The sequence below is a fragment of the Furipterus horrens genome, unplaced genomic scaffold (genome assembly GCF_987537825.1).
Source record: "Furipterus horrens unplaced genomic scaffold, mFurHor1.1.pri manual_scaffold_5, whole genome shotgun sequence".
Taxonomy (NCBI): Eukaryota; Metazoa; Chordata; class Mammalia; order Chiroptera; family Furipteridae; genus Furipterus; species Furipterus horrens.
The window spans coordinates 128,270,978-128,286,320 of NW_028327175.1; the positions used below are offsets into that span (position 1 = coordinate 128,270,978).

The following is a 15,343-nucleotide window of genomic DNA, read 5'->3' on the forward strand; positions in this document are numbered from 1 at the left end:
AATTGGCCTCATGCTTGTCTATTTTCCCCCATGAGGTTGTAAGTTCTTATAAAGGGAAAATTTAGTTACCTCTAAGAACCAGTTCATAGTAAGCACTCAATAAACTTTTTTTAATGAATAAAAACAATAACGGCAAGAGGAGGAAGAGGGAAACAGTATCCAGATCATATTTTAAAAGCAGGATTGCTCCCCAGGCCTGAGCACCCACACATACCAGGAAAAATCCCCACAGCTCATATCAGCCCTGATTCCTCTGGAACTTGGGCACAGCTGTGAGGCCAGCCCAGCAGGACCTGCTTCTTAGATTGAGTTGTTTTGGCTTTGTTTTTAAAGAAAAAAAACCAAGGGTCTGAAATATCTATGTGGGGCTTGGAATTTAAATCCTGGTTCTCAAGGGCTTTACTGTCGAAGGCACTCTCCACTCTCCCTCTGATTCCTCACATAAACCCTGGGGGAGGGAAGCACTTTGGCTTGGGTGAGTCCTACCAATTCTATTGCTGAGCCAGAAAGGGGTGGAGGGTGAGGTTGACTTACGGGAGCACAGCCAAGAGGAAGGGCTGCATAAAGGACCTGGAAACCACCCAGTATTTCCACGCCAAACAATTAACCTGAAAGATTAAAAAATTTCTAGGCATTTAGTCAAATAATAATAAGAGCAAGCAAGATTGTGCTTTCTGGTGCCAGGCACTGTTCAAAGCACTTTACATATACTTATTTATTTAATAGAACAACCAACGGCATAGGTACCACTATGATGCCCAGTTTATGGATGAAGAAAGTGAGACAATAAAAAGATGAACAAAAAAACTTAAGTATAAGAATGCTCACCACAGTTTTTTAAATAACTGCTTTGAACAGTGCCTGGCACCAGAAAACACAATCTTGTTTGCTCAGTAGGGGATTGCTTAAGTAAATTATGGTATACCCATACAACCAAAGAGTGCGCAACTATTTTGTTTCCACATGGTAGATTTATATATATTAATATGAAATGATGTCCATGCCCTAGTTTATATACATACACACATGTGTTGTATATAAGGTTAAACAAAACAGTGTATATACACTATGAGTTTATTTGTGCTTTTTAAGTTATATGTAAATACGTTTTATATACAAAAAACTCTCAAAGTTAAGAACCAGCTTTTCCCTGTAGTTACCCCTGGAGCCAGTATCCTCAGCCTCAGCACTATTGACATTTGGGGTGGGGTAACCCTTTATTTGGGGGCTGTTGAATGCATTCTGGAATGGTAAACAGCAGCCCTGTCCTCTACCCACTAGGTGCCAGTAGTATCTTCCCCAAGTGCAACAACCAAACATGTCTCCAGATATGACCAAATGGTCTCCTTTTGAGAACCTCTGTTCTAGGGGAAATTTTACTTTTTTTCTATTTTTTATACAATAATTACATATTTTCAGCAAAAACATAAACAAAACAGGCAAATTTTCTAATGAACTGGTACTTAAAGATTCTAAGAATTGAGGAGAGTCCAGGTAAGGAGTTTTGTTGGGGCAACTGTTCCTGCTTGAACATGTAGGTCTTCCTCCATCCACTGGATCAGTTATTGACTTCCTTCCCTACTTGGGTGAGGCTTTTCGTATAGTTCAATGATTCTCATCAGGCAATTGGTTAGAAATGTAAACTATAGAGCATCACCCCAGACCTGCTCTGAGAGTCTGCAAATGGGACTCTGCAATCTGTATCTTTTTAACAGTTTAATTGTGGTATAATTGATATAAAAGAACTATACTGTATTTAATATGTACAATTTGATGAGTTTGGACATATGCAAATGCCCGTGATATGATGACCTCAATCAAGGTTATAGACATGCCCAATACTTCCCAAACTTGTTTCCTTGTGTCCTTTTGTTTTTGTTTGTGTGAGAAGATCATGTAACATGAGATCTACTCTCTTAAATTCTGAAGTGCACAAAACCACATCATTAACTGTAGGTACTATGTTGTACAGCAGAGCTTTAGAATCTACTCATCTAGCAAAAGTGAAACTTTATAGCAAATGAACAACTCAAGCCTTCCTGCCTCTGATCTTCCCAATGTGTTCAAGAGTGTCCATAACAATTTGGAAAATGAAGTTTTAATTGAAAAAGAAAACAATCTTAGAAGAGTGTTCTGTTCCTGGCCATCCCTTGAAAGGATAAGAATGCTGGATGAAGGAATGGCCTTCAGTCTCAGGAGAACATAATTATGAACATGAAAAATTCTGTACCTTCCAACTGTATTTTAAGGTTCCAGTGAGAGTACAGAATAACCAAGCTGTGGAAACTCTGGCTGTGAAGACATGGGTATTTGGAGCATTTAAGAAAGAAGCTGGAGAAAGCCTGGCTCAATATCTGGCCCTACATCATCACTTGATCAAAATAATCCTGGCATGAAAATCTTAAGACAACAGTCAAGGCATGGTCAGTAACTAAGGTAGGAAGAGAGAAACAGAAGCAAGAATGTACCTGGTACGGTGAAAGTAGAGAGAGGTTGTTCTCAAAATACTGGAAATGGGCCAAGAAGGAGTCAGCACTGAGGTCATCAATGTGGGAACACATCACACCTTTGACCAGCTGCCCTGTACTAGAAAACAAGACCAGGGGCAGGGAGAAGAAAGGGTTGGGTAATACAAGAAAGGAGGAGAAAGAAGGCAGAACTGATCTGACATAGGCTACCAATTCTCCCTGCTGGGAAATCAGGTTCCAAAAGAGCTCATCAGCCCCCAGACAGAGTTACAGTCTTCTACCTCAGGAGCTCCTCGGGCCTTCTGGTGGTCTTTGACAGAAGCTCATACAGGAACAAGGCCTGAGGGAAGAGAATGATGACCAGTGTTGATGGAACACTCAGTCACTGTGCAGAGCCCTATGAGCAAGGCACACAATCCCATTTTACATATGGAAAAATAGAGGCTTACCAGGCTCTGTTACTTGCCCAGGACCACACAACTGCTAAGTGGCAGAGCTGGGATTTGAACTGGTGGCAGAGCACTTACAGAACCCATGCTCTCACACCCAGCCATTCTCTATGCTATAGGAGGTGAATGAGGAGCTAGCTTCTCAGTACTTCCTATGCTGTATGAAGCCACTGCCCAGTTGAGGAGCCTCTGCAGCCCCTATTTCCATTCCCACCTGGTAGTTCCTGGACACTCGACATCCCAGGAAGCAAAAGCAGATGAGATGGATGAATAGACAAGGACAGGCCAGTGAGGCCAATTATGTGATTAGAAGGTAGGAACTTTCAGGTCCAACCCCTGATCTCCAGGGAGAGGGTGGGGCTGAAAACTCAATCAATTGACAATGGCCCATGACAGGACTCTGAGAGCTTCCAGTTTGGTGAACATGCGGAGATTTGGGGACAGTCACACTGGGAAAGGACATGGAAGCTCCACACCCTTTTCCTGTGCCTTCTCTATGCATCTCTTTCTTCTGGCTGTTCCTGAGTTATATTCTCTCATAATAAACCAGTAATCTAGTGAGTAAAATGTTCTTCTGAGTTCTATGAGCTGCTGTAGCAAGTTAATCAAACCCAAGGAGGGCATCATTGGAACATCCTATCTATAATCAGTCAGACAGAAGCACAGGTGACAATCTGGACTTACAACTGACATATGAAGTGAGGACAGTCTTTTAGGACTGAGCCCTTAACCTGGGGGATCTGATGCTACTCCATGTAGGTAGTATCAGAATTGGGTTGAATTGTAGGATCTCCCCAACTACGTCAGAGAAGTCCTTGTTGGTGTGGGGAAAAAACCCCTCATATACACTTGCGAATTAGTGTCAGAACCCTCAGTGTCATACCTGGCTCCTCCGAAGCTCCTTCTCCTTTAGGACAGTAGAGTTGAATCCAGGTACCCTCCTTAAATCGAAGAGAGATACTTCCTTAAAGAAAGCCCCTTGTATTTCCAAAATACTGGAGGTGGCATCTCCTGCTTCAATAATCTGCCAAAAGTGAGAAAAACATACTCACAGCCTTGCAGGTGGTGCACCAAGCTTTAGGTAAAGGCCAGGCACTGTGTCAAGTGCTTCCTGGGCAATAAAATCCATTAGATCTGTCCAGTGAAGTGGAAACTATCATTATCCTCATTTGACAGCTAAGGAAACTGAGGCTTAATGAGAATTGGTTGCTAAGTGAGACTCAAGCAAAGTCTGTCTTATTTCAAAACCTAAGCTCTTTATTTTAACCATATGTGCTACTACTGTCTGCAAGGTATTGCTGTTTGAGGCCAAACCCCTTGTGTTTAGTTTCTTAACAGATTTTGCAATTGGAAAAGGCAAGATTGAGGGAATAGGTTGCTGCAAAGACCCACTGCCAAAGGGGAAAGAGGAATGTGGCATGACTTTGAACCATGGAAGGGACTTTCTGAAGCACTCCAGGAACTTCAGAATTCATACTTAGATTGGAAAACTAAACTTTTAAAATATTATTATTTCAAGAGCCTAATTTAAGAAAAGTTTTCCAGATTTGATTCACTATGGAGAGCACTGGGGTCTGGAAAGAAATATAACATGACCCCAAGGGCTCTTTCTGGAAAGAAGGGAAGATGGGCTTCAGAAGAAGACATTCTCCAGGCTCAGAACACCCCCTCACTGAAGGCTGAGCTACTCCAGCCCTGAGTCAACATCTCAAAGTCACAGCCCAAACACAGAACTCCAAAGCCACACACTCTGTGAGCCACGTGGCTGAGGACCAGACAACTCCCTCTCACCTTGCTGAGGACACCTTGCTGCTGGACAGGTGACAGATCAGACACATGCAAAGAGATGGTGCTTCTCAGGACCTGCTCGAGGTCTCTGCGCTCCATGCTGTAGAAGGCCTGGGTGCTGACCCCAGCCAACAGCACTCCCATCTGACTGACGTTGTGGAAAGACAGCACCTGGGTGAGGACCAGCCATTGGGTGGTGAGGCTCTGCTGTGACCTTTCACCTCAGGGGCACTTACCAGGCCCACTGCATGCCAGGTATCAGGATGGGCATATGAACAAGACACATGCTGCCCTCCCAGACCTTCCTTCCTTCTATCAGCTAAGAGAATTAAATATCAAATCAGGACACAAGTGTTAACTGCTCCACTGGGGGAAGTAATTTGCTGCCTGAGGCCACAGCACAAATATCCAAAAGCAGTGGTCCATGCACCACAGCTGGCCAGGCAAAGGGCTAGTTTCATGTTTAATTTGAACTAGCTTTCAACATTTTAAAAATATGGTGTATTTCTATAAACACCCAGATTTCTCTCTCTCTCTCTCTCTCTCTCTCTTTTTTTTAAGAGACAACCTCAGGTGATATGAGCCCACATTGGCAATGATGGAATGGGCGAGAATGGTGGGCAATTACCCCTTGGGTAGGTCCTGGAGCTCCCAGTTCACTCAGTCCTGACCCCTCTTACAGTGCCTTGAGGCAGCCCATGGTTCTCATTACATCACCGGACAAACATCTGACAAGCAAAGCCCCATGCCCATTTAACTACATGTAGAAATTCTGAGTTGAACTAAAGATATGTTTCAGGCTATGAGTCTGGTATTTTATGAAAATATGACTGTAGCTGGCAGCCTGTCAGAAATTATACATGTTTTCTCCTCCTCCTTTGGAGTGAAGATGCTACATGGTTTCCCATATAAATATGGACATTCCTTGGTTCTACAAAAATATAGTTGAGTAGTTTCCCTTAGTTTGGCTCTATAAAATGGATAGTCTCTTACTTTTCCCAAAGATGGCAAGACTTTCAAGCTCTTGGCTTCTTAGTAAAGGTTATCTTGCCCTATTATAGGCAGAAGTGGATACTAGGAAAGAGACAAGCCACTTTGTCCAGGGCTGGGAGGGAACAACACAGTCTCCCTCAGCTCCTTAATATCAAATTCACAAAGAAGTGGCCCGGTTAACCCAGATGGCCCCAATCAAAACAGGGAAGGGCTGCCAAGCCTATAAACTAAAGTCACCACAAGGCTAGAAGGGACAAGATGAATGGGTTAACCTTGGTCTGGAGTCAGAAAGTGAGCATGGACTGGGCAATGGTCACAGCACCATGATGGAGGTAGTTAAGCAATCAGGCTCTGAAACCCACTGCCCTAGGTTCAATCCCAACTGTGTTCCTTTTATGTGGCCTTGGCAACTCCCATATGTGCTCTGTTCCTCATGTGAATGACCTGGAAAATGAAATTATAACACTATTGACCTCATAGGGTTGTTAGGGAAATTAAACGATTAACTCACTTAGAACAGAACCTGGTATACAGTAAGTGCTTAATAAATTTTTGTTGTCATATTGGAATTGGTCCCAATCCAATCCTCATGTGCGTTTGCTTCCTGGGAAGTGGCTATGAGTGTGAACTAAAAGAGCAGAACCCAAAATGTTTAGAGCTCAAATCTCTGGAGCCTAGAGACTAATACCCCAAGAAAAAGGCCCATTTTCCACCCCAGGAGCAGCTAGAGCATAAACTAAATACATGTTCTTTTATATTGCCAAGGTTGCATACAGGAGACAGAGCTTGGGATTGAACCAAGGGCATCTGGTTTCAGAGCCTATTTGCTTAATTCCTTCTTTTATCCCTCCTTCTGTGGGGACAATTTCTTCTGTGCAGGCTCAAGACTGGAACAAAATAGCATTATCTCTGATCCCAGGAGAATGGATGTGTTATCAGCCTCAACAACTAGCAATGAAGTCCTGGGATAAATCCCACACTTGGCTCAACAGCTCAAGGAGAGGGCACACTCAAGGTCATGTGATGTTTCAATGTCTTCCTGTGTGCTAACTACATAATCCTTGTAGCCATCTGATGGAATAGATGCTAGTGTTACCCATATTATCTTACATATAGGGAAACCAAGGCAGAGAAGTTAAGCCAATTGTCCGAGGCAGCAACTGTCCAGCTAGTAATGGCAGAACAAGGATTTGAACCCAGTAGTCCTCAGCACTATCTTCCCACTGACTAGGTGCCCCTACTGTGTGTGTATGACTGGCCCTCAGGTATTGAGGCATGAAAAAGAGTTCAGAGCTCCAACTAACCTTCTCGTGGGCCAAGTATTTGGCAGATAAGATGATGACCTGGCTCTTGGCCCAGCCTGACACCTGGTTGAGGGTAGAAATGGCACCATGCACAGCCTCAGGGGAGAGGGACTCCAGCTGACTGTGGGGCAAGCCCACAATTGCATCCGACAAGGAACCCAGGGTCTCGTTGAGGGTCTGGTTCTCCATGGCAATGTCCAGGAGGTCGGCTTTGAGCTAGCAGAGGAGCATACTGGAATGAGGTTGATAGCAAGAGGGTCGATAGCAGTGGTTCCCTCTGACATCTTGGTGTGTAAGGGCTCCACAACGCCCTCCCGCACCCTGCCTAATCAAAGGGTAAGGAACTAACCTTCAGGACTCCTGCCTTCCCACAGAATGAGCCACCCCACTGAGATCACCGCCTCTTCTAGCCTTGACCTTAATGTCCTGCAAATTGACTTTGTGCTTTATTTATATATTAATGTGTTACTAATCAACCTTAAAGTATGGCAGAAGGAAATTTTGTCCACTGCACCCACAATGTCGCTATACTCTCATAGCATCTGTTTTCCTTTTGTGACCTTGAACTCTACAACTGTGCATATGGATTATTTCCTTTCATGAAATATCCAGGGGTTTCTGATGATAATATACAATCTATATAAAAGTAATTCCAACAGTAACAAAAAAGTAAGTCTCCTGAATACCCTATCTCATACAAATAGCTATGATTAGTCATTGGGTGTACATAGGCTTCTAAGACCTCTTTTGCCTTTATAAATATGTACCTTATAAATAAACAATAGTGTACAGTTTTCACATAACTGTAATATGAACAGAAGTGCACTTTTCTATATTTTTCATTTAAAATGATGTCTTACAAAGTTTTCACGCTTTGTAAAAGCTATGCCTGTCTAGCAATAGTCAAGTATGTTCCCCAATTGCTTCCATGCTACCTATTGTAAAGTGACATCTGCACAAAAGAAAAAAAACAAACACAGTTCATGTATTAACACCTGAATTTCTATGAATACATGTATTCATTTTTAATGTTTCAGGCAATATGGAGATGGCCACTAGAGGGAAGCAGAGTGATGTAAAAGAAATAGCTCTCCCAGCTCCTGGTTCCCCTTCTCTAGAACTCAACTTCAGTATCCATAAATGAAGCGGCAGACTAGAGCAGTGTTTCTCCAAGTGTGGTCTTTGACCAGCAGCACCACCTGGAGCTTGTTCAACATGCAGTCTCAGGGCCCACCCAGACCTACTGACTCAGAATCTGCATTTAAAAGCCCTAGGTGACCTTTATGCACCTTTAAGTTTGATATGGCTGCTCTGAAAAAATTTTCATCTATCCATACTTTTTTCTACACTGTTTTGTGTTTTTTCTGCTCTGGCTGGTCCTAGATCCTGATTAACCTTACATGGAATTAACCCTACATGTTTCTCTCAAATTCTGGGCAAACTGTTCTCCCCATTTCTCTGGCTAGTAAAACTGAGACCAAGGCTCAGGCTGTGCTACCCATCTGCACCGTTTTTTAAATTTTTTAAAATTAATTAATTAATTTATTTTGGGAGAGACCCCCTGCTCTGTAACAATTCCCACCTCTCAGACTTAACACCCTTTATATTCTTATAAAGGACAATGGGTGAAGGTCTCATGCTCCTCTAGCTGTTTCAAGCTGGATATGGTCATCATCCTACCTACCCTTGGGTCCAGAAATCCCTAATAAGAGTGAGGGTGTGGAGGAGAGGGTGGCTTTCCCATCTGCACCTTCTGAACTCCAGCCTGAAAGCCCTGCAGACGGCTGCACTTGATCATCTGGTGAAGAAGGACTTGGGCCATGGTGGCATCCAACAGCTCCAGGTCATCATAAAAACAGACCAGCAGGCCAAGCCTGTGTGAGAAAACAAGGGATTCTTGCAGAGGGTGCAGTGACTTGGCAAGTGACTTGCTGAAGACAAGTCATGGAACTGGGACTTAAATCTAGACCCATCCAATTATGTCATCTCTCTTCCTGGGGTGGTCAGGGATGTGAGAAAAGCATGGTGCTGGGTTAGCCACAGAAAATTCCCCATTTCCCACCTGGATATGAGGCATTTGCCCACCAAGGAAGTCTCTGGGCAGAGATTCATATCCAGGAAGCTTTACAACCTATACACCCAGATGATAATGTTTTTGAAAAGAAAGGAAAAGACAAAAGACAGAACAGTGTAGGGACAGAAGTAGGATTTGAACCCTGGTCCAGCTGGGAGCACTATACGCAGCGGTTAAGAGCATAGCTTCAGGCCAATGGGAGCTTGAAGACCAACTCTATGGGATCTCCAGCAAGTTAGTTAACTTCTTTGCTAGGTTGCTGCACACAGTTGTGCAGTGTGCACTCCTGACTACTCCACAGAGTAGGCCAGCCTGTCAGAGCCTTTAATAAAGGGGAGGTTTGCTATGTTAATCAGAGCACATCATAATAAATATGAATGTAGAAATGAGGAAAAGTACTGTGAGAGTTAAATGAGAATAAGCATACCAAGTGGTTACCATACTTCCTGGCAGATATTGAGCACATGTTCATTAATGGATGCTCCTAGCATTAGTGTGATATCTACTCAACTTGACGTAGCTGGACCACCTAGCTGACCATGCTCAACCTGGCTCCACCCTCTCAGAAAGATTTAGACATGCTCAGACATGCTCACAGGACAGCAACCATTTCAGGGAAAGTATCCGAAATTGTGTCTAATGAGAAAAGATGACTCAGGGTACGTGAACACTGAGCATAAATAACCACATTAAGAATACTGCTTCTTGGACTTCTGGCCAAGGTGTAGGTGTAGGTTGCATCTCCCTCAGAACTAAAAAGGAATTCACAACCACTTCAAAAATAAAAAATAAACAGAAAATCCAGAAAATCAAAATTACATGGAAGCTCAACAAACAAAAATAAAGAAGAAATATTCAGCCAGAAAGGTAGGAGGGGTGGAGCTGGGACAGAAAGAACAAGTTATGGTGCTACAGCAGTGGCTGTGGGGCTGGTGGCAATGGCAGTGGAACAGGGAATGTAGCCATGGCAAAAGCTCAGTCATACATTTTAAACCTGGGAAGTGATCCCAGACCCAAACCAGACTGATCACAGTCCAAGACCAGACCATGCAGTTTGCAGTTCCATCACTGGGGAACATAGAGCCACATGGTTTCTGACTGTGAAAACCAGTGGGGGATTGGGGAAGAGGAAGAAACTACTGGTCTCAAAAGGGCCAAGTGTGGGGAAAGCAGCACTATTCTCTCTCAGGCCCCTCTCACACATACAGCACCACAACATGGTGAAATGCGTCACTAGCACTAACAAATACCTAAGGTTCTGCCCCTTACAACAGGTACAACAGCTCTACCTAAGACACAGAGGCAAACACAGAAAGCTGTCGAGATGTGGAAACAGAGAAGTACAGCCCAAAAGAAGGGTGCAGATCAAGGTTCCAGTGGGAGAACTAAGCGATGAGGAGATAGCCAACCAAGCAGACACACAGTTTAAAATACTGGTGATAAAGATGCTCACAGACTTGACAGAAAAGAGTAAGCATGACAGGGTAGAAATGAAGGCTACACTAAGTAAAGTGAAGGAAAACCCACACAAAGTAGTGGCAAAGGAATGGAAACCAGGGTTCAAAGCAACAAATTGGAACATAAGGAAGAAATAAAATAGTCAATCAGTACAGAAGGAAGAAACAAGAATTGAAAAAAATGAGGAGAGGCTTAGAAACCTCTGGAATAGCTTTAAATGTGCCAACATCCAAATCATAGGGGTGCCAGAAGGAAAAGAGGAAGAGTAAGAAACTGAAAGCTTATGTAAAAAAATAATTAAGGAAAACTACCCTAATTTGAAGAAGAAAATAGACAAACAGGTCCAGGAAGCACAGAGAGCCCCAAACAACTAAACCCAGGGAGGACCACACCAAGACACATAATAATTAAAATGCTAAAGTTTAAGGATAAAGAGAGAATCTTATAAGCAGCAAGAGAAAAGAAGAGAGTTACTACAAAGGGGTTCCTATAAGACTATCAACTGATTTCTCAAAAGAAATTTTGCAGGCAAGAAGGGACTGGCAAGAAGTATTCAATGTGATGAAAAGCAAGGACCTACAACCAAGACGACTCTACCCAGCAAGCTATCATTTAGAATGGAAGGGCAGATAAAGTGCTTCCCAGACAAGTTAAAGCTGAAGGAGTTCATCATCACCAAGCCATTACTATATGAAAAGATAAAGGGTCTTATTTAAGAAAAAGAAGATCTAAACTATGAACATTAAAATGACATCAAAATCACAACTATCAGCAACAGAATCTAAAAAATAAAAACAAACAAACTATGCAGACAACCAGAGTGGGAACAGAATCATAGCTATGGGGCACATGGGGAGGGTTATCAGCTGTGAGGGGGAAGAAGGGGGAAGGAGGGAAATTGTGTAGGGATTAAGAAGCATAGTAGGAGGGTGCAGAATAGACAGGGGATGTTAAGAATAGTAAAGGAAATGGAGAAGCCAAAAACCTTATATGCACGACCCATGGACATGAACTAAGGGAGGTAGGAATGCTGGAGGGAAGGGGGCTGCTGGACAGAGGGGAGCAAAGGGATAAGAAATTGGGACAACAGGACATCTGGCCAAGATGGAGGCATAGACAGACATGCTGTGTCTCCCTCCACAACTAAGAAGGAATACAACTACCTCAAAACTAGAGACAACCAGAAGTTCCAGAAAATCAAAGTGCATGGAAGTCCAGCAAACAAAGATTTAAAGAAGAAATACTCATCCAGACAGGTAGGAGGGGCAGAGCCGGGGCAAAGAGAACACAGTGTGGTGGTGGCAGCAGCAGCAACAGCAGCAGACTGGCAGAAAGCGCAGTTACACGTTTTAAAAGTCAGGAGGGACACCTGGGGAGCATTCCCAGCTCCTCTCCAGACTTCACAGCTCACTGTCCCAGCACCGGGGAAAATCAAGCCTCATTGCTTTTGACTGTGCAAACCAGTGGGGGTTGGAACGGAAGCAGAAACTGCTGGTCTCTCGGCAAAGTCCACTTTTTTAAAGGGCCCCCACAGACCTAGAACATCTGCAGACCCACCCACGCTTGGAACGATGGCCAGGGAAGCAGCTAGAGGACCACCAGTCTGGTGCAGAAGTGGGAGGTGCCTGGAAAAGGGGTGAGTGCTGGGCAAGTGGCATTGTTCCTTCTCAGACACCTCCCCCTCATACAGTGCCACAGTGTGGTAAAACGGGTCACCCGATACTGATGAATACCTAAGGCTTCGCCCCTTACAATATAGTAAGAGCAACAGCTCTCCCTGGGACATGGAAGCAAACAAACACAGGAGATTTCTGGCCAAGATGGAGGCCTAGACTGACACACTCTGTCTCCCTCCACAACTAAGAAGAAATACAACTACTGCAAAACCAAAAATAGCTAGAAGTTCCAGAAAATTAATGTAAGTCCAACATATGAAGTTATAAAGAAGTGGTGCTTGTCAGGAGAGGTAGGAGGGGAGAAGCCTGGGAGGAGAGTTCAAGTTGTGCTGTCCCCAGCAGCAGCAGCGACGGAGGCAGGACAGTGGTAAGCACAGACACCGGTATTTGGGGGGAGGCGAGAAACGCCTGGGGAGCACCCCCGGCTGCAGACCAAACCCGTCAGCTTGCAATTCCAAAGCCAGGGAAGGCAGACCTCCATTGCCTTGGACTGTGAGGTCCAGAGGGGGTGGGGACGGAGGAGGAGGCTCCCGGTCTCTCAGCAGAGAGTGAATGGCAGGAATCCATCTTGGACCCCCACCCCCCAGCAGAAAACGCCACAGCATGGTGAGAAGGGTCACCCAGTTGTGACAAGTGCACGGGGCTCTGCACCCTACAGCATAGGGGGTGTGACAGCCCTGCCTAGGAAGCAAAGGTAAACACAAAACTGTCAGGATTGCACAGATCATGATAGAGATCCCAGTAACACAGCTGACCAGACAGCAAATATCTAATCTAATGAAGCAGCAGATAGGAAATCTTTCTGAGGCTCAGTTCAGAGCTTTGGTTATAAAAATGCTTACAGATCTAACAGCAGATCTTAAACAAGACGGGGAAGGAATGAAGGCTAGTCCTACTGAAATGAACAAAAACACATATGAAACTAGTGGTGAGGGCAAGAAAACCAGGGATCAAATCAACAAATCAGAACATAGGGAAGGAACAAAAAGTCAACTAGTGCTGAAAGAGGAAACAAGAGTGAGGAAAATGAGGAGAGGCTCAGAAACTTATCGGACCAACACCTGAATCATAGGGCTGCCAGAAGGTGAAGAAGAAGAACTAGAAATTGAAAAATTATGTGAAAAAGTAATGAAGAAGAACTTCCCTAACTTGGGGAAGGAAATAGACTTACAGGTCCAGGAAACACAGAGAGTTCAAAACAACTGGACCCAGGGAGAACCACACCAAGACACATTATAATCAAAATGTCAAAAATTAAGGATGAAGAGAAAATCTTAAAAGCAGCAAGAGAGAAGAATGAATTATACACAAAAGGGTCCCAATTAAGCTCATCAGCTGATTTCTCAAAAGAAACCCTGCAGGCAAGAAGGGACTGGCAATAAATAATCAAAGTAATGAAAAGCAAAAACCTACAACCATGATTACTCTATCCAGCAAAGCTGTCATTCACAATAGAAGGGCAGAGAAAGTGCTTCCAGGACAAAGTAAAACTGAAGGAGTTCATCACATCCAAACCACTGTTATAGGAAATGTTAAAGGCACTTGTTTAGGAGAAAGAGGATCAAAACTATGAACATTAAAATGAAAACTGTATCACAACAACCAATAACAGAAGCTAGGGAATCAAAACAAAGGCAAACTAAGTAGGCAATGAGAGTGGGAAAAGAATTATAGGTATGGGGAACATTTTGGGGGGTGGTCAGTGGGGAGGGGGAAGGGGGGAAAGGGAGGAAGATGGTACAAGAACTAAGAAGCATAGTAGGAGGGAGTGGAATAGACAGGAAGATGTTGAGAAGAACTATATGCACAACCAATGGGCATGGACTAAGAGGGGGGACAACTGGAGGGAGGGGTGTTAGTGGGTGGAGGGGAATAAAGGGAAAAGAAATTGGGACAACTGTAATAGCATAAACAATAAAGCATATAAAAAAAACTAAAACTAATTCAATACTAGAATTTTTCCACTCTTAGTCTTTTTAGCTCTTATGAAGATTACTTGTTGTACCCCCAAATTACTTCAGACATTATATGCATAACCATAACACAATGTATTTTATTCTGTACTATTTTCCATAATTGTGATTAATGTGTTTAAAGTCTGTCACTCTCACTAGATTATAAACTCTGTAAGATCAGTATTCATATCAGGTGTTTCACTACTATGTACCCAGTCCATATCATATCTGAAACATTGTAAGTGTTCAGTATATATTTGTGGACTGATGAATAAATTGCTTCTGGTTGTTGACTGCTTCAAAAGAAAAAAGAAAAAAGAAATTGGGACAACATAACAGCATGATCAATAAAACATACAAAAAATAATAATAATATTTCTTGAGCACTGAACTGTGTCAGGTGCGTGTAATCCTCACAAGGACCTTAGTGAGTTATATAGATTATTATCCCCCATTTCACAGATGGGGTAAAGGAGGGACAGAGCGGGACACTAACACAGCCAAAATCACACAACTTACAAGTGGCAGAGCCAGGATCAAACCCAGGGAGTCTGGTTCCAAGTCCCATTTTCTTAACTACTTATCTATTTTGTGTGTAACCACAGAAATATGGTACCCATGCTAATGGGCAAAAATTCCTAAGGATAGGAGAAGAAGGGGTAACATTTTTATATAAGAACATTCTCTACCAGTGAGTTTTAAAAAATTTAAGGTACTACAGTGATGTCAGAGTAAGCACTGTGACAGGCCCTTGGGAGATGAGAAGGAGATGACTGAACAGTGATCTCCTCCCACCCCCACTGCCACCCCATCCCCCTGGCTTTCAAACCCTTTCTGGGGTCACAGCTCCTGGCCCTCTCTTGCTGGATATGGTTCCTAGAGGATCATGTTACAATCAGTAAATTCTAGAGTTCGTCTCATGGGGTGAGGGGGGGGTCTAGATAACCTATCTGAGGTAACACAAATAGATAACCCACAAGTTATTCCCAATACCCGACACAACCTAATGGGAATTACACATTTACCTTGGAATGGACAGAATACTGAGTATTCAAACCTTAGCACTTGATAAAGTTCACAAAATGCCTGGCACACAGGAGGTGCTCAGAGAGCATCTGTTCACTTTCCCCCTCAGGGCCTGCGTAGGGGGTCTCCTTAGGGAAACACCTGCCCTCACA

At 43.5% G+C, this 15,343-nt stretch overlaps 1 protein-coding gene across 2 annotated transcripts in view; it reads right to left on the minus strand.

Annotated features, from left to right (window-relative positions):
- OTOA (otoancorin) overlaps positions 1-15,343 on the minus strand; it is an 82,151-nt gene that overhangs the window by 41,256 nt on the left and 25,552 nt on the right. The window contains exons 11-19 of one of the 2 annotated variants that reach the window (XM_090279218.1): positions 15,261-15,268; positions 13,076-13,102; positions 8,753-8,876; positions 7,003-7,218; positions 4,709-4,876; positions 3,801-3,941; positions 2,750-2,808; positions 2,469-2,586; positions 535-608 (exon numbers count right to left, since the gene is read on the minus strand). In XM_090279218.1, the coding sequence (XP_090135344.1) occupies positions 535-608; positions 2,469-2,586; positions 2,750-2,808; positions 3,801-3,941; positions 4,709-4,876; positions 7,003-7,218; positions 8,753-8,876; positions 13,076-13,102; positions 15,261-15,268 (935 nt within the window). The remainder of the gene's footprint in view (positions 1-534; positions 609-2,468; positions 2,587-2,749; positions 2,809-3,800; positions 3,942-4,708; positions 4,877-7,002; positions 7,219-8,752; positions 8,877-13,075; positions 13,103-15,260; positions 15,269-15,343) is intronic. The other variant, XM_090279219.1, reaches the window with a different exon arrangement.